We start from the raw sequence: 19292 nt of genomic DNA on the forward strand, positions 1-19292 counted from the left end.
AGTCAACCAATGTTGCATGTCTGATCATGTGGTGGAACCAACATGTGGAAAGGTATATCCTTTGAAATGTGTGTGCAGTGTATCCACTACCAAATTACAAGGCATTGTTTTGAAGGCTTCACCAGGACATAATTGCAGCTTCAGAAGGAGCTGTAAAGTCTACAAAACAAAAGATGAAAACATCTCAGTAGGTCGAAACTCAAAACACACCAGTCCACATAGTGAGGTCTATTGTTTGCTGATCCACCTCTATTTCTGAATCTAATTTGTGAGCAGGCTGTTTCAAGCTACGAGTGTCAGTATAGCTTCTGATTGTTGGTAGTAATTGTGACCTGCTCATGGGCAGTAATGACACACTCTTTTCCCTTTAACATCCTAACCAGGCAGTAACTTATGGACACATTGGACAGGTACATCTGATGTGTATTGGTAAATGCTGGTGTGCTACAGATAGGTTTATACCTGCACTTTAAATGACTAGTGTTAGTTAACATGTTTAACAAGTGTTAACATGAATTTAGATTTAATGTAACAAACGGAGAGCTCCACACTGCAGCAGAGAGATGAGTTGTACTACCCCTGTATCACCACATTGTGGTGCCAAAAGTCATTATTGTATTCATTATTATATCACTGTATGCTCCCCCAACCAGCCAGGTGTATTAGTGTAGGTTCACTGTCACACCAAGGTGAAAGTAACGCTTCACTCGCCCGAGTGAAGGCATTTATTTGTTTCTGACTCTGGGCTGGGCCTGGGAGTCACACACATTTAGGCTATTCTATGTATGTGAAACCCTAACCCTACCCTTTTGATAACGAATTGTGGACTGTATCATATTTGGCCAGAAGAGGGAGCCACAGGTCGCTGAATATTTCGACCTACTGAGATGTTTTCGTCTTTTGTTAACAGTCAAATTACATGTTTGTAATGTTTTCCCAGCTATAAGGAATGTTTAATGTATCCAGGGAGGAATATCTTCTGAATAATACAATCTGCGAACCCAGAGGCCCAGTCTGACGACTAGACTGATAGACTCTGGGTGCCCAGATTGATGTTTATATAAATGAGAAGAGACAGTAGATTTAGCATCTGTTTATGTGAGAGGAGGGAGAGGTGGGGGTTGGGACTCCGTCTGATTGGCGGGTCCAGAGAGAGGGGCGGACCCTGGAGAGGCAGACCGACAGGGAAGTGAAACTCCCAATGTCAAAGGATCCTGGATCAGCTGTTTGTAGTCGACTCTCATACATCCACTGACAATAGAAATATTAATTGGAGAGTCGAGGGCCGGGCAGAGTGCCTCCTGTGAAGATTGGAGCTAGGATCATACCACGGCAGCTTCAGGTCGTCTTCAGGTAACGCCAGCTGAAGAACACTAGCTAACGTTACCAGCTAACTAGTAGCTAGTGGCTGCGCAGATTCCTCTGACTGTAAATTTCATAAAGCAGCAGCGACGTTTTGCTAACAGCGGTTAGCTCTGCTGCTGCTACTGCTGCACACAGCGAGGTCTAGCTCCTTATGAACTTGCTTGCTAGCCGGGGGCTTTGTCTTCTCCACAGCCAAGGAATCTTTTGTATAATATTAATTTATTGTGAACTTATTCATGCATTATTTAATTCCCCCCGGAGATCAATAAAGTTATTCTTATTCCGATTAATTTGTGCATTATTGCCCATAAATGACACCTGCACCTGTTGTGTATCACTGTAAAAGTGACTCAGCTCAGGCGAGTCTACCGTCCATAACTTCGTTAACGTCAAGCTGTTGTTTTAGACGAGGCTAACGTTGACTTGCTGAACTTGAATTACGTGTGGTATGCACGGCGTTTCTGGGTCGTGTGTCCTCTTTTGGTGACTAGTCCTGCATATCTATGGTCCCAACATCATATGACCGACTCTTGTGTGTTGTTGTGTCCCCTGTCCCCTGCAGGCAGCATGAACTCCCTTCCTGGGAAAGCGGTGTTGTCGCTATGCAGACGCACCGGGTCGGCGGGAGCTCGGGTCCGGACCACCGGCTCCCCGGGCCACCCTGCCGCCGACAGGGCCTGCTTCCAGGCGGTGCGGGTCTGCCACTCGGGGAACAACAGCAAGGGCAGCGTCAGCACCAAGAAACGGGGCTACGACATCACCAGAAACCCCCACCTCAACAAGGTTAGCATAACAAATGAATGGGCTTCATTCCAAAATGCAACACAATCCATTTAGTAAACATTTTGCGAACGTTATCTGAAATTCATCAGTCATCAGACAATTTGCTTTATTAACAAATAATAGTTCTATGTTACTTCTTCTTCACCCTGGTGGTATTAATATGGACCCCATGTCTTAGCATCAAGGAGTTATTATACTTGTTTATGAAAAAATGTAAAAAATGTATGCACCAAGCTGCTCCAAAATCTAACTGGATCATCTACTCCAGGAGTTTTCAAAGTCTGAGGATGTGGGCCTCCCCTCATACAAAGCTTGGGGACAAAGCCCCCCACGCCTCCCCAATACTACTGTATCTTTGAACTACATTTATGAAGTTAACTAAATCACATACATTTAGGCTATTCTATGTGATCTCCTTTTGATAACTAATGTAATTACTAATGGAATATTTGATCACTTCCATTCACTGAGCCTCCCCTGAAACTGTTTGGAGCCCCACTGGGGAGGCCCGCCTTCCACTTTGAAAACCTCTGATTTCTCTAAGGGGGAACCTGTGTTGTAAATACACAGTTTCCATCACGTATTGTTCTTGAGTTGTTATTATGTTCACAACAATGTGTCTACATACACACAGCCCGATGCCACCATGATAGCATAACGTCCCACACATCATGCACCATCGTGGTGGAACCGGGTGGAACATAAGGAACAGTGAATGAATAGCATATAAGTACCATATAGATCAGGAATGCCAAAGCTCCCATCGTAGTGAGATAGTCAACGTGGCGCGGGGCGCCGCCTCTTGAGCTACATGTGTGCACCACAGAGTTTCTCTTCTCTCTCTCTCTATCTGTCTTGGCAAATAATTCAAAAAACTAAATGTGAATGGACTGCCCACTCTCCTTGAAAAAATAATCATATTCCCAAAAGACACACATTTCAGAGGACAAGTGTACGATTGCATGAGCATAGTCAAGTACCACAACTTCTGCAGTACTAGTATGTGATACTTGTATTTTTGTAAGCATTACATCTAACAAAAGCTCTGTCTTAACATGCTGCAGCTGCACTGACCAGTCTAAAAGAAACATTTAGAAAGTGACTCACTTTCTAAGGTTTTACGTCAGTTTTTCATTTTCAAATCAAATAAAGATGTTCTCCCAGTATAATGTAGTAATTAAATACCAAAAGTTTGTGGAAACCACTTATAAATAGGCAATGGATTTTTCTGCCACTACCAGCTCCACCGGGACAACAGAGTAGATACTGACAAAGTTTTAGGTGAATGCGAGTGTTATGTTATAGTTTTATTAAGGTCAATACAGGGTCGGTGGCAGTTCCTTCCACTGCTGGAGCTTTAGTCAGCAGTTGGGAACCCAGAGCTGGGGTTTTCATTCGGACTCACAGGAGATCAGTTAAGTTGACGATGATGGTCAGGAAGTGGCCTGCTCAGAGGAAACAACGATGTTTGAGCAAAACCCAGAAGCTTCTTAAAGTGAGTTCCATTACAGCTTACTTTCAAATTGTGTGCACTAAAATAAAATAAAAAACATTCTCGACCTCTTCGTCAAGAAGACTTCACAAGGGAGATGTGCTTTGACATTTTGCCCAAATGTGGTCACACACAGTCCCACTGCAGCCGATTCCTTTTCTGATGGGTCTTTTATATTTAACAGTATGGAACATTTCCAAGTAGTCCATAATTAGGTTTGGCTTGAAATGTCATGTCTCTCACATAAGTGTGCTGCCAGCCATTTAACTTCTTTCTCAGCCACATTGTGTTTCACTCTCTTTTTCTGTCTCTGTGTTGACAGATAGTGTGTAGGCGGGGTTTATTTACAGGTGCTGCTCAGGGGTCACTTTAGTGCCTCTAACTGTGAGAGGTTTATCTGAACTATTTTAATCTGTGACTCTCTCTCTCTCCAACATTACACACTGATGATTTCTAACAGTGTAAGATTATCTGTGGGTGGAATTTTCCTTTAATTTATTGAATAAAATAAAAATAAACATACAACAATATAAATGTGCCGCACCCCCTTTGAAATGTCTTCAATGAAAAGTATTGTTTTTCTTTAAAAAGACCTACAAGAAAATATGTCATGTGTTCAGCAGTGGCAGACTAGTATGACTACGGTAATTGGAAAATACTTGACACTTGCTTTTAGGACTTAATTGGGTTCTTCCACAAATTCATTATAATTCCCCCCCCCCCTCTCTCTCTCTCTCTCTCTCTCTCTCACACACACACACACACACACACACACACACACACACACACACACACACACACACACTTGTAGTTTGTATGCCCATTTGTACAGTGTTAATCTGATTTGGCATTTCAACCAGCCCGCCTCCTTTTAATTTGACCCCTGGCAGATCTTTTGTTGTTCAGTTTATAGCATGCTGTATGTATGGTTTTACTGCCAGGCATTTAGGCCCGAGCTCTATCATCAATATAAATATTCTTAAATGAGCAAGAGGCACGTGGAACAACAGCTATGTAGAATAATAATACCTTTATTTATATAGCACTTTTCAAAACGGGTTACAAAACACTTTACATACAATTAGAAAAAGGCAATAAGCAAACAGTAAATACAATCATTATGATATACAACAAAGGAGAATGGAACAAACAATAAAATAAAAAAACAAACCGTAAAATCAATAAAAAGCAAGACTGAAATAGTGACTTAAAAGTGACTTAAAAGAAAATAATACGTTAACCTCCCTGATCGCCTCCGGGAGGTTATTCCATAACCGAGGGGCCCAAACTGAAAAGGCCCGGTCACCTTTAGTTACAAGGTTAGACAGAGGAATGGCCAGTAGACGATCTCAGGTTGCAATTGGGCTTGTAGGAGTTCAGGAGGTCAGCTATATATTCTGGAGCTAACCCTCTACGAGCCTTAAATTAATTTTGAAATCTATTCTAAAACAAACTTGGAGCCCATGAAGTGATTTTAAAACCGGTGATGTGTTCTCTCTTTGAATAATCTGAAGTTTATTGAGGTTTTGTTGTGTGAGGCAAGAGAAGAGTGCTTTGCAGTAATCTACCCGGGATTAGATGAATGAATACTGTTTCGTCTGATTTCCCAAAGTTTTCTTAGTTGGAAAAAAAACATGATTTGACAACAGAATTAATATGCTGGTTGAAATTGAGATGGTTATCAAATATGGAACCGATGTTTCTACAGCAATGCTGACGTGATTGAAGGACAGTCACAGTGCATTTTTTGCCCCCAGTGCGACAAATCAAAGGCACTACTATCACATTTCACAACTAAACGTGACGTCAGGTCAGCGACACATGTGGTTTACCATGACAGGGGTTCGTTCAGCAACACACGTTATTGACCATGACGGGTTCGTTCAGCAACACACGTCATTTTCCCTTGCCAGGGGTTAGTTCAGCAACACACGTCGTTTACCATGACAGGGGTTCGTTCAGCGACATACGCCATTGACCATGACGGGTTTGTAAAGCGACACACGTCGTTGACCATGTCATGACAGGGGTTCGTTCAGACGATGCACAGACCCACAGCAGACCCTGCTGACCCTATTGGAGCACTTTATTTCCCATGTAGGTCATATATTTGCTCGTGTGCAAGAATGCAGGAAGGAGTTGAGGAAGAGTGAAAAAGCATAGAGGAAGAAAGGGAAGTGGAGTTGACAGGGGAGGGGATCCAGGCCCCCGTACTATTGGACAGAATAAATAGATTAAACCTCACACGCTCCTCCGATCACCCTTTGGGAAGCCTGCCATTGACAGGAGTGTAGGAGCACTGACCAAAACTAGAGGGCAGAGGGGAACCAGGCAGTTAACATGGCTTAAGATTGTTTGTGCCCCTCAGTTAGCGAAATATTTACAGTACTACTGTCGCCTTTTCATTTCAGAATCAGAATCACTTTTATTGCCACAATATGCAAGAATACATACAAGAAATTTGTCTTAGTGGAAGTATGCAGCGTAGCGGTCATATCAATATTCAGAGATAAAAGGAAAGCGGAAAAATATCTAAAAGACAAAATCACAACATTGCAAGTGCAGTCCATTTGCTAGATACAATATAATTAGGAGGAAAATATAAAAAAAGACCACTGTGGTTGGTTGGGTACATGAGTCAGATCTAACCTCTCACGATATTATGACTAACGGATGAGTCACTCTGGTCTGGATTGTGGAATTCTGATTTCTTATTTGGTTTGTGGGCTTTAGCCTATTGGAGCGAATAGTTTCCAGTGAACGTATGATGTCTCATGGCTCCTCCCCCCTGTAGGGAATGGCCTTCACCCTGGAGGAGCGCTTGCAGCTGGGCATCCACGGTCTGCTGCCCCCTTGCTTCCTGTCCCAGGATGTCCAGGTGCTGCGGGTCATGAAGAGCTATGAGACGCGCTCCAGCCCCTTGGACAAGTGAGCACATCATAGTCATGGTTTTAAGTAGTCGTGACAAATGTTAACACTGTTTAAAACAGCTACTACTGACATGTATTTCTGAGCCCATTTTGGTGTTGTTGTTTTGGTGTATTTTTCTCTCGACGTCATGTTGAGGTATTTTCAGCCCAGCTACAATGGAGTGAAATAGGATAACATTTTCCACTCTCAAGCAAACCAGGGTTTCACTTTGCACGGACAACAATCGATCACAGAGGGAGAAACCTGAAGAGGCAGAGACCATTAGCCTATTTCACATCCCACCCAAATCACCCATTTTGTGTCTAAAAGGCAAGAAGTACCTGTTTTGCATCCTGCCTTTTAGACACAAAATGGGTGATTTGGGTGGGATGTGAACTAGGTGTATATGTATAGACTAGGGGTGTCACGATACACTCAGTTCGCGATACGATACGTATCACGATACTGGGTTCACGATAACGATACGATACGATACGATTTTAACAATATTTTTTTAAACTTGAATAATGACAATATATGACTGGAAAAGTAGTATTTTATTTGAAATGCACAAATACAAAACATGCTGTTGTGGGAAATTGTTATTACAATAACAACTAGAAAAAACATGAGATTGGAGATAAGGCTTATCTGGAAATAGAATGAGTTACACCGTCACTTAGATTTACTTTGAACTAAAAGGTTTCTCAGCAGTATAAATTCTCATTATGCATCTTCAGTTTTTCTTCAAACTCAAACAACAAGACTTTTCTTAGTCTATTTTTTATGCATCTTCAATTTTTCCTGTCAAGTAAACAGTTTTGCCAGAAACTCAATTGAATGGTTTCTCTCCTGTATAACTTCTCATGTGTCTCTTCAGAGACTTGTTCAACTGAACTACTTTCCACACATTGAACTTCAACAAACAAAGACGTTTCTTTGTCTATTTTTGGGGGGGGGGGGGGGAAAAAAAAAAAAAGTTTTTTTTTTTTTTTTTCCACGATATGAGATTTCATCTCAACGATACATATCGTGACGTTTTACTATCGCGAAATTTCGTGGGACGATATATTGTGACACCCCTAGTATAGACCAAATTACAATGGAGCCACAAGACACATTGTGTTATGAGTAAGGGGCGCAGCCGTCTGGAGAAACTGTTGCTCTCTTGCCATTGCCATCACTATGGTTACCACCCTCTCTGCCTACAGGCACTGAATACAAACAGAGAAGTTCTCTGTGGGGTGTAGAAAGTCATTCTGGGAAATGTAGGAAATCACTTACTGAAGCAGAAGTAGACATGGCAGTTTGAGGGAAAGTGGATCCAGCAAAAAAAAAGTATTATAACACATTGAGAAATCACAAAATAACTCATGGAATGCATTGAACATCACACTGATGATATCTAACAGTCTACTGTAAGATTATATCTGCAATATCTGCAGATGGAATTTTCCCTTAAAAATGACAAAAAAAACAAAAAACATTTTGAACGTGCTCAAATCAACAGATAACAGCACATGCACACCAATGACTCATAGCCGTGCTCAAATTAAAAAATGCCTCATCACTCAACTATTACTCTGCCATGCAGCCATCCCCATCAACTGTGCGGTGAGTGGGTGATATACGGTGCTGCTGACGTAGTGGCTAAATCTGCCCATGGAAAATTTACTTTTTTTAGCAGATATCTTAGTTCCAAAAAGACTGCGCTAGCAACGCAGTTTTGTGTTTTATATGTGTGGTATTTATTCAGTTTTGGGAAATCGATCGATCTTTAGAAAGCATTAGCTCAAGTTGGCTGCCTCTGACTCAACAGGGACTAGTTCTTGTCTCTTGCTGCTAGGTCGTTACTAGGGGGTCGGGCTACTTGCTGGAATAGGTTTCATTACACAGGAGTCTACTGGATGTGACTAATTGTTTTCCAGATAAATGGAGATAACATTAGCAACAACAACAGTTTATTTTGAGAGCGAATTGCCCTATAATATGAATACATTTTGTTTATATCTTTTATTTGGTTGATAACATTGTATACTTGCAGTATTACACTTGAGGGTGTGCTTTACCGTCATTATTGCCGCATCACTGTCGTGTCAATAACGGTGGTAGCACACCCTCTCGTGTAATATAATATTGCTTAATTGGAAAATTGTTTCACTTTCACTCATGAAAGCTCATGAGTCACTTGTTTTCTTCCATAAATTGATTATGTTTTAATGCTTTTCTCTCAGATACATTCTGCTGATGACTCTGCAGGACAGAAACGAGAAGCTGTTCTACCGCTTACTGACCTCTGATGTGGAGGAGTTCATGCCCATCGTCTACACCCCCACTGTCGGCCTGGCCTGCCAGCAGTACGGCCTGGCCTTCAGGAGACCACGGTCAGACAGACACATCCACGACATACATGTCATGTACCATTTCATTTACACTGCACTCTTTGGTAAAATATTATCTTATTCTTTAATTCGCTCAGTTTATCACAGCCACTTAATTCACAATTTAAAATGTAACTTGGTATAATAAGAAATTTGACTCTTAAGTGTTTCCTGATTTTGCATTTCTGTACTTATGCTATATAGTATTATTGGTTATGTCATGTTTTAGGTCTGTTTGTATTTAAAAATGTTAAGCATTTAGCTGACGCTCTCATCCAGAGTGATTTAATAATGACAGTTTTATAAACTTCAGCTCCTGGAATCACCAATATTACAAGAAGCAGCCAATAGTGAACAGTTGAAGGGTCAGAGCCCAGACAGTATCCTTGTGAATAGGCAGGTCCAGAGAGTCCTAATCTTATATGACATTTAGAGGACAGTCACTGTAGTACCAAGCCTTTTGCAGCATCATGAGTGCATACATGTTTAGCATGTGTGGCCCCAGTGGGAATCAAACCCCAAACGTGGCATTATTACTGCCATAGCACTACTGATGCTGACGCCCCAACATGGTAACCTAACTGTTCACAGAGGACTCTTCATCACCATCCACGATAAAGGCCACATCGCCACCGTGCTCAACTCCTGGCCTGAAGAAAACATAAAGGTAGCCCCCTTCTCTCCTCCACACACAGCACTTTGTATCTCAGAACTGGAGTGTTTGAATGTGTATCACAGATGTGTGGTTGTTGTCTCCATCAAGGCCATTGTGGTGACAGACGGAGAGCGCATCCTGGGCCTGGGTGACCTGGGCAGCTACGGCATGGGCATTCCTGTGGGGAAGCTGGCCCTCTACACGGCCTGCGGGGGGGTCCCCCCCCAGCAGTGTCTCCCTGTGCTGCTGGATGTGGGAACTGACAACCAGGTCTGTCAGAGCGGAGGGAGGCTTGTGATCAGGCTTTATAGCAGGCAATGCTCCTTATCAGGTGTGACATGATGACAGATTCAATGTCAGAGTAGTATAGTGCAAAAAGTGTAAAAGCAGTGGTGGACAAAGTACACGACTCCCACTTGAATCAAAGTGAAAGTGAAAGTTGCTCAGTCAAATTTTTACTTGAGTTAAGGAGTACTTGCTTTTAAAAATACTTAAGTATTCAAAGTACATTTTCTTTTTAATATCAATGTCATGGTGCTCTGGTGGTGAGGAATTGTCATCTTCTGCCGTAGCCATCATTATTGAAGACCCGATCTGTAACGTTAGCTCTACGTCCAACGAGGAGGAGTCGCTCGGTCTGAGTAGCGCATGTGCGAGGTACGGCAACACCACGTGGACAAACCACATGCCGAACTGCGGGAGTACAGTTTATTTTATCGCCTGTCGCATTATAGAAAATAAAATAAAATTAATCCACTGACTTCAAAGCTATGTTTCAAAGTCACGAGTAATGGGGACCTTCATAAAAATGTAGTGGAGTGAAAAGTACAATATTGGTCTTTCAAATGTAGTGGAGAAAAAGTCATAAGTTCCCCAAACAATAATACTGAATAGTCAATTAAAGTACAGATATATTTCTTTTTTTACTTAAGTACATTACTCAAGTAAATTTACTTCATTTCTGACCACCCCTAAGTGAAAGTAATTAAGTAATCAAATAAAAGTGAAAGTGATCAAAAAGCACAAGACAGTTAGAAATAGTGTAGAAAAGAATCATCTGAAGAACGATAACAAGTCATCGCTTTTTTTGACTAGACACTGCGGGACGACCCCCTGTACATCGGACTGAAGCACAAGAGAGTCCGAGGAAAGGAATACGACGACCTGATTGATGAGTTCATGCAGGCGGTGACTGACAAGTGAGTGAAAACCACGAATGGGAAGTAACACGATGTGTGAGTGATTTTGCCTTCTAACTGGCCCCTCTGTCGCTCCACAGGTACGGGATGGACTGTCTGATTCAGTTTGAGGACTTCGCCAACAGCAATGCCTTTCGCATTCTCAACAAATATCGGAATCGTTACTGTACGTTCAACGACGACATCCAAGGTAACGCTCTGTCTCTCTCACACTAAAGGCTTCACACACATTTTTTTCCTGGCCTGCATGTCGGACATCTTTTGTTGTAGCTGTAACTTATCCGACCATCAGATGAGGTTTCACCTGACTCAGTATTTGGGCTAGAGCAAGGCAACGTCTGAATGCTGCTGGTACAGACTGAAGAGCAAGGCAACGTCTGAATGCTGCTGGCACAGACTGAAGAGCAAGGCAACGTCTGAATGCTGCTGGTACAGACTGAAGAGCAAGGCAACGTCTGAATGCTGCTGGCACAGACTGAAGGCAACGTCTGAATGCTGCTGGCACAGACTGAAGGCCAGTCCAGAATTGGGGAACGGTGCCAAGATGACCTCACTGGCTCATCTGGCTTTGTTTGTGCTTATTTAAGGAGGTTTTTCAGTCTGAAAGTTATTGAGCAGTGAAACAATGTGATATCTAAATATGAAAAAATTAACATCAGGGGACTGATCTGCTTTAAGATATGATGGTAAATGGTAAATGGATTGCATTTATATAGCGCTTTTATCCAAAGCGCTTTACAATGTGCCTACATTCACCCATTCACACACCGAAGGCGACCAGCTGCCACGCAGGGTGCTGGCACAGCCATCGGGAGCAATTTGAGGTTCAGTCACTGTCTTGCCCAAGGACACTTCGACATGCGGACTGGAGGAGCCGAGGATCGAACCACCGACCTTCTGGTTGGTGGACGACACACTCTACCTCCTGAGCCACAGCCGCCCATATGACATTCCATTTGTGTTTTCTGTGTTAATTTCTAGACATTCTAATTTGTTTTCAGACTCAACAAACCATAAAACTACCCTGTTTAAAAGTCCAGATCATGTAAATGAGGAGAGCAAATGCTGGCTTCAGCAAATAAAGATGAAAGCTGTGCATTCTGGCTCCAATATATAATCTTTAATGATCAAAGACCAAATTTCTTTATTTATTTTTTGTTTTGTTTTTATTGTCTGATTTCCACAGGAGATCTATATTACAGCACTACTAAACATTGTCTCTTGAATGAATTACCAGTACTAATTATTTCCCTTCAGGCACTGCCTCAGTAGCTGTTGCCGGGGTCTTAGCTGCTTTGAAGATCACCAAGAACAAACTGTCAGACCACAAGTTTGTGTTCCAGGGGGCCGGAGAGGTGAGATCGCAAAGATATGCTTGCTTAGATTTTTTTATTGTTATGAAATATAAGTAACTGTCCTAACTGTCTGAGAGATAAACCTGTGCCTCAACCCAGATGGCAGAAATGGCCTGAAGTAGGAGTTTATGAAGCAGGACTAAAATTGTCCTTTTCCCCTCCCAGGCAGCTCTGGGTATCGCTCACCTGCTCACGATGGCTATGGCCAAAGAAGGCTTATCGAGAGAAGATGCTGCCAAGAGGATCTGGATGGTTGACTCCAAAGGTCTCATTGTGAAGGTAATTTCTGTCTACATCTCTCTCTCTATCCGCTTGTCTCTCTGTCTCTGTCTCTCTCTGTCACTCACTCATGTTCCTCTCAGATGTCCCCTGGTTTCAGGTTATGTAGGTCACCAAAATATACCACATACATTTCGATTTTTTTTTACACAATACAGGGAAGAGCCCATCTTAACCATGAGAAGGAGGAGTTTGCTCAGGAACATCCTCACCTGAAGACCCTGGAGGAGGTGGTGCAAACCATCAAACCCACTGCTATCATTGGTGAGTTCAGCTGCCCGCTCCACCTGTTTCATCCTGGAAGGTCACTGCATACGCTTAACAAGTGCTGATTTGCCTAAGCATTGAAGCACCGGAAATATCTCTTGAAGAACATTGTTGTTTTCAAGGGTGTGAATGTCCTTCATAACCCACATTGTGCTTTCACCCATCTATTCATGGTAACCCATGACCAGCTGTAAGATAAGATAAGATCAGCTTTATTGTCCCAGAGGAGAAATTTTTCTTATCCAATTTTGTGAGTCGGATCAGAACCCTCACCCAGATATGATATTGCACAAAAGTCCAATTGTATTGCACAAGCCCTATTAGATAAAAAAAGATAGACATACGTATAGACATATAAGAAAAAATTAAACCACAAACTCAGAAACCAAATGCATCACAATGTTGTACTAAGGTACACTGATGAATTTCATACTCAAGAGAGATGAGGTAAGGTATTGCACAAGCCCTATGCGATCAAGATCATAATACCTCGTAAGAAAAACCAAATTTAAAAATAAACCACAGCCCAGCATAAAAAAAGTGTACGTAATGCTTGAAGCATCAGTGCCTCCTTACTGTACATAAGAGACCTCCTCCACCTACTATGAACTATTGAGACACTACAACCGTGAGGAGAGGATGTTGCTGTTGTTTGCCAAGTAGTGCTGTGGAAGTTGGGAGGAAGGAGAGCTTTTGCATCTGCTGGCTCTGTAGCGGCTACCCGAAGCTAATAAATCACGTTCAGAAAAGAAGTCTGTGTGCCTGACTATGCCTTTGAAGGGACGGGTGTTCTTTCTTGGCAATCATTTTCATCTCTGGTTTCACCCAAGACATGAGGTGGTGGCTCCCACACCAGGCCTGAAAGATGGCTATCTCTCTGTGATATACGAAGGGGCCGTCACCACCATGCAGTAGACTTAATAAGTGTATCAGCTGACATTTTTCGGCATTCATTAGTGTACGCTGTGAAAAGTAAGGGTGAACTCACACTGCCTTGAGGTACCCCAGTACTACAGTGTTTGACCTCGGAGAGAGAGCCGTTAACCTTTACCTGTTGAGACCTGTTTGGTAATCAAACCATTTAATAATGATGGGATTAACTTGCATGTAATTTAACTTCTGGACCTCTAAATAATTACTGATTAATAGGTGCGTCACACTGACGACAGCATGCTCTGTACTGCCCCCCCCTTCCCCCCCCCCCCCACACACACACACCCTGTATGCCAACTGAAAAGGGTCCAGACAAGAAGCCACCTCTGACTTGAGCCAATGTACTATGTGGAACAGGGAAACTTGAAAAAGGTGAAATATAGCCCTTTCTGTTTGCGAGGGCACAAGGACAGTTGGCTAATTTGCTACAAATGCAGAATCAACTAATTCAATCTGTTTCTCTTAGATTACCGTAAATTCCGGACTATAAGCCGCGGCTTTTTTCCCGTTTTTTGGGCTTTTTTGGCCCCTGCGGCTTATATAACGGTGCGGCTTATCTATGGATTTTTTCAAAAAAAAAAAAAAAAAAAAATCTCTCTTTTTTAGCACTCTTTCTAACTATAAATCCACTTCTGTTTTAATTTCCTCTCTTGCCCTCTTTTCACCACACCGCGGACACTGTGTGCACTGTAAAAAACAACACAGGTGGTGTTGTGTTATGTTCTTTTGTTGAAATGTTAATAAATGGGAGCTTCCTCAAACAGCCATCTCTTTCCCGACAATCCCCTCTGTGCATGAACCCTTACATATGGTAATTAAACATTAAAACACAAAAAAAAAAAAAAAAAAAAAAAAAACATTAAAACACCCGCGGCTTATAGTCCGGTGCGGCTTATATATGTAAAAAAAACAGTCAACTTTGCAGGTGCGGCTTATACTCCGGTGCGGCTTATAGTGCGGAATTTACGGTAATGTTTAATACAGGTATTAGTTGCAAATATCAATATTCATGGGTGTAATAATTTATTATGCAGTCATACATTCAATATATGATGAACATGCAGATACTTTCTTTTTGAGGCAAACTGGCACACTGCTGTGGCAGCATGACTGCATTTTTGGGTGTATCCGTGGCTTTTCTGTGTTGCCACTGGCAGACATGATGAAATGCAAAATATGAGTACCGGTAATCTGAGCAAATGTGGCTGATCAGAGAGCAGCGATTCTGCTTTACCCACTATAATTGACCCAAATTCATCTGAATCCCGCTAATGACTTTACAGATTCTCTAAGCTACAAAGTGCATTAGGAAACTCTCCAAATGGCTACGGGATACATTGTTCACATTGTGTTGCTTTTTCAAGTCATTGCTATTGGGAGGTTCACCATAAGATCTGATGTCTTCTCCCTCTGTCCTGTGTCCCGTTTGAAGGAGTGGCTGCCATTGCAGGAGCATTCACGGAGAAGATCATCAAAGACATGGCGTCCTTCAACGAGAGACCAATCATCTTTGCCCTGAGCAACCCCACCAGCAAGGCAGAGTGCACCGCAGAGCAGTGCTACACGCTCACAGAGGTAATGCCCAGCTTCTTCTTCTTCTTCAGTGCAGGTTACAGTACTGTATTTATGTGATAAACTCATTACAACATAGTCATGCTGTCATCAAACTGAAAATCCAAACTATTCTTGTTTTAACTTTTCAGACGTGGATATTTGTACACAAGGTCGTCTTTCTGTCTGACTTTTTGAAAACTGTCTCTTTCCGACCCCCTCCTCCCTTCCCTCGTTAGGGCCGGGGCATCTTTGCCAGTGGAAGCCCCTTTAGCAAGGTGACCCTGGCTGATGGGCGCTGCTTCTACCCCGGGCAGGGTAACAACGCCTATGTGTTCCCTGGGGTGGCTCTGGGGGTTATAGCCGCCAGGGTGCGCCACATATCTGATGACATCTTCCTCACCACAGCAGAGGTGATTTCTTTATGCAGGTCTTTTCTCGTGGCAGAGAAAGCAATCATGGCATTTATGAATGTAGTGTTGCAATATATGATATATGGTATATGAAGAGGTTCATTCCAACATGAGATAAAAAAAAAATGTGTGACACCACCAAACATGAACAGATGCTTGACTTGTCCAGTTGATTTGTATTGTTGTAGAAAGAGTCTCTTGCGCTTCAGCCCCTTCACAAAGGGAGCGCAGTGCTCTCAGAACAGGACAGTATAACAACAACAACAGTTGAATGGGTCAACCCAAAGAGGATCCTGGAGCACTCGATTCACTGGGGAAAAAAATGACACTGCACCTTATTCAAATCATTTTCCAGTTAATCGAGTGCTCCAGGATCCTCTTTGGGTTGACCCATTCAACTGTTGTTGATTTGTATTGTCCTTAATCACAGACACATAAAGACCCTCAGCTCGGGAAAGGAAAAACTCTCATGGAAGCTCCAACGGGAAAGCAAAAAGAAAGAACCCTACCAGGACAGTGTGGGTGCAGTGGGTGCAGAGAGTGGGCAAACAGTAGTATGAATGCTTGGGTGAAATCCAGTCCAGTCCATCTGTGCGGGGCGTCAACATCATCTCTGTGTTTACATCAGTCTCTACCTATTTATACTCCAACCTAGCTTCACTTTCTCTCTCTCTCTCTCTCTCAGGCGATAGCTGAGATGGTGACGGAGGAGCACTTGGCTGAGGGACGACTCTACCCCCCTCTCAATAACATAAGAGAGGTGTCCTTTAAGATTGCAGTGAAGGTAGGTGATCTCTCCACGTGATGCCTTAACCCCTCAAAATAAACTGTCACTTCACTCACACTATTAATAAACTGCACTTGACTCACACTATTCAAATAATTTATTAGCATCTTGTTTCTTCACTTACTAGCGGAATTTTATTTTATTTTATTTAGCCTTTATTTAAACAGGTAAATCACATTGAGACTGAGGTCTCATTGACAAGTGCGACCTGTTCAGACAACAGCAGGTGCAACAGTTACAAATTGGTCAGCAAACAATACAATCAGCAATCGATACAATCAGTAGAGTACAATAACATAAAATAAACATAAAACAGTGCCAAAGGTGGAGAGATTCAACTTGGTGAACAAGAGCAAACCAAGGAGCACTCTCCAATTCACTCAACAATAGTTTAAAACTGGCAAGGGGGATGAAGCTGGACAGCTTCAGACTCTGCTGTAGCGTGTTCAGACACTGCTGTAGCGTGTTCATACTCTGCTGTAGCGTGTTCAGACTCTGCTGTAGCGTGTTCAGACTCTGCTGTAGCGTGTTCATACTCTGCTGTAGCGTGTTCATACTCTGCTGTAGCGTGTTCATACTCTGCTGTAGCGTGTTCCAGGTGGAGGGGGCAGAGTAGGAATACCCGTCCCTGTGTGTGACTGGCCATTTAGTCAGGCCTCGCTCACAGAGTTGGTATGCAGCTTCTTCTCTCTCCCCAGAGGGTTTTCATAGGCCACTTCAATGGCTGATTCCAACTCCGCTCACCCGTGTGCTTCTCCACTCTGGAGCTCTCTGTGGCGCTGAACCTGTGTTGAGGCATTTTTGCCCATTTAGTCGGCTGTAATTACTGTAATTACCTAATTAAAAAATCTGTCTTCATTAGGTCACCCGCAGGGGTGCTCTTTACACTTCCTGAAAGATGCAGCCCGATCGCATGTAAAACAGCATAGCTGTGGCCGAACACAATTTCTGCTCACTCACACACACACACACGGACAGGCAGACACACCATTTCTTGTGTACCATCTCCTCTATCATGTTTTCTCATTTGTTCCTCTCCCCCCCCTTTACATCTTTACCAATTCTTCTTGCGTTTCCTTCTCCGGCAGGTTGTCAACCATGCATACAAACACAACACAGCTTCGCTTTACCCTGAGCCGAAGGACAAGGAGGCGTTTGTGCTGTCTCACGTCTACAGTCCTGATTACGACTCCTTCACTCTGGACACATACAGCTGGCCTGAGGATGCCATGAATGTCCAGGACGTGTGATGACATCAGCGCTTTCCGTCGCCGTCCATCGGATTTAATATGCCACCGTGGCGTCATATACAATTTCTGCATTGCCTCCATTTACTAAACGTCGCCAGTCATCCTGGCCTTTTATAGCTCCCTCTGAAGTCCACCCAGAAACTCAATATGCCCAATGGTCATTGCAATTCAAATGCCAATTAACCAATTAACCAATCAAGCAATCAAACGACACATAGCATATAATAAGGATACTGAGTGCCTCTTGTGGCATGTCCTGTTAGTGTTGTCACGTTGGTGTTGATATTTCATGTATAAGTTGTTTAATCTATTAGTGCTGTACTTTTGATCAGTGCAGTGTACCTGACCGGGAAAAAATATTTATTACATCCGCACAGCATATCAAATCAAAGTATCTCCCATATACCTGTGCAGCTTAAACTACACTCCTTTCACCGTTTTTTCCAGCTCGACTGTTGTGCTATACAGTATATCCGTGATGACTCTAAAGTATCTTTTCTTGAGGGCTCAATAGAAGACGGTGCATTTAAAAAAACGGTCTCCCAGTATCCCTCAGTAGTGACCCGGCTAAACTCCCTCTTGTCTGAAGAGAATGAACTTGTTGACTCACTTTGAAGAGAAAAACAAAAGATGCAGATCTAATTTAGACAATGCACAAACTCTCATAGTGCCTCTTTCTGTGTGACCTCAGGGCGTCACTTCCATATTCTGAGTTCAAACCTTGCTCGTTTGATGCCGAACTAAATATTAGTTATAGAAGCCACGTGTTTTAACTGAGCACTGCAACGTGTTGTTCATCCTGTGGTTGCCACATACTTTACACTCCTGTCAAGGCCTGCAAATGTATAAGCTGCACATTGGACTGAAAAACACTCCTTGTTCATCTTGTATTTCTGTTTGTAGTCACTGTCTCAGATTCCCTGTTTTGATGCTGCAAGAATCAGCGGTTCCGAGAGGCAAAGCCGTTTGGATCCGACTTGAAATGCGCTAGGTGCTGAATGTTCGTGCACAGAGGCGGCTTTGCTAGCATTTGAGTGTCGCCATTATGATTATTATTTCACTCCGTTGAGATGTTTTTATACAATGGGGTGTTTTATTTTCATTGAGTTTTGTACAAAGCTCTGCCTGTTTGTCTGCCTGTTTTTATCAAAGTTATTGATATACGTAGACGTAACGTATCCTATCCTTTGTTTCCTCCCAGACAACATGATGCTCTGTATGAGTGTTAGTACACTGTGGGAGAGTTTGTTTTATGGGTTTCAAGGGAATGACATGTTTTAGAAGGGAATATACAACTTTTGAAATAAATATTGTATAAAAATAAAACCTAAGGGATTTACTGTTTTGTCTGTTTGTGATGACTTATTGGACATTTATGCTTTCCTATCTGAGGAGAGAGGAAGTTGAAAGGTAAAGTCATGAATGGGTCCAGTGAGAACCGCACACCCTAAGCCAGGGTCCCAACCTTTTTTGACTTGTGATCCCACTTTGACCTCATAAAAATCTAGGGACCCCAGATATTCAATTTCGGTACATTGGTAATCTCATCAGTGACATCATCAATGATGTCACATGTAACAGTAAGACCTTTTTCCTCAAAACTCAGAATTCTGATCCCCCCCCCCCCCAGAATTCTGACATTCTGACACATAACTCAGCGATGTGAGTTTCC

The 19292-nt window shown here is 42.6% G+C and overlaps 1 protein-coding gene across 1 annotated transcript; it reads left to right on the forward strand.

Moving 5' to 3' along the window:
* Window positions 1-1197: 1197 nt before the first annotated feature.
* Window positions 1198-18959, forward strand: me3 (malic enzyme 3, NADP(+)-dependent, mitochondrial). The gene is made up of 15 exons (XM_083638851.1): window positions 1198-1353; window positions 1928-2148; window positions 6435-6568; window positions 8785-8934; window positions 9523-9598; window positions 9695-9856; window positions 10682-10785; window positions 10866-10975; window positions 12043-12140; window positions 12306-12419; window positions 12578-12683; window positions 15052-15194; window positions 15410-15583; window positions 16269-16367; window positions 17459-18959. Exons 2-15 carry the CDS (start codon window positions 1933-1935, stop codon window positions 17618-17620), a joined length of 1848 nt encoding a protein of 615 aa, XP_083494977.1. The 5' UTR covers window positions 1198-1353; window positions 1928-1932; the 3' UTR covers window positions 17621-18959.
* Window positions 18960-19292: the final 333 nt, after the last annotated feature.

This window comes from Poromitra crassiceps, assembly GCF_964638095.1.
Source record: "Poromitra crassiceps genome assembly, chromosome: 6".
Lineage (NCBI taxonomy): Eukaryota > Metazoa > Chordata > Actinopteri > Beryciformes > Melamphaidae > Poromitra > Poromitra crassiceps.

Excerpts from the sequence above, each read along its gene's own strand:
- me3 (XM_083638851.1), top strand. The coding sequence starts at position 1,933 with ATGAACTCCCTTCCTGGGAAAGCGGTGTTGTCGCTATGCAGACGCACC. Across the intron at positions 8,935-9,522 it reads CTGGCCTTCAGGAGACCACG|AGGACTCTTCATCACCATCC; the intron begins GTCAGACAGACA and ends AACTGTTCACAG. Across the intron at positions 9,599-9,694 it reads GGCCTGAAGAAAACATAAAG|GCCATTGTGGTGACAGACGG; the intron begins GTAGCCCCCTTC and ends GTCTCCATCAAG.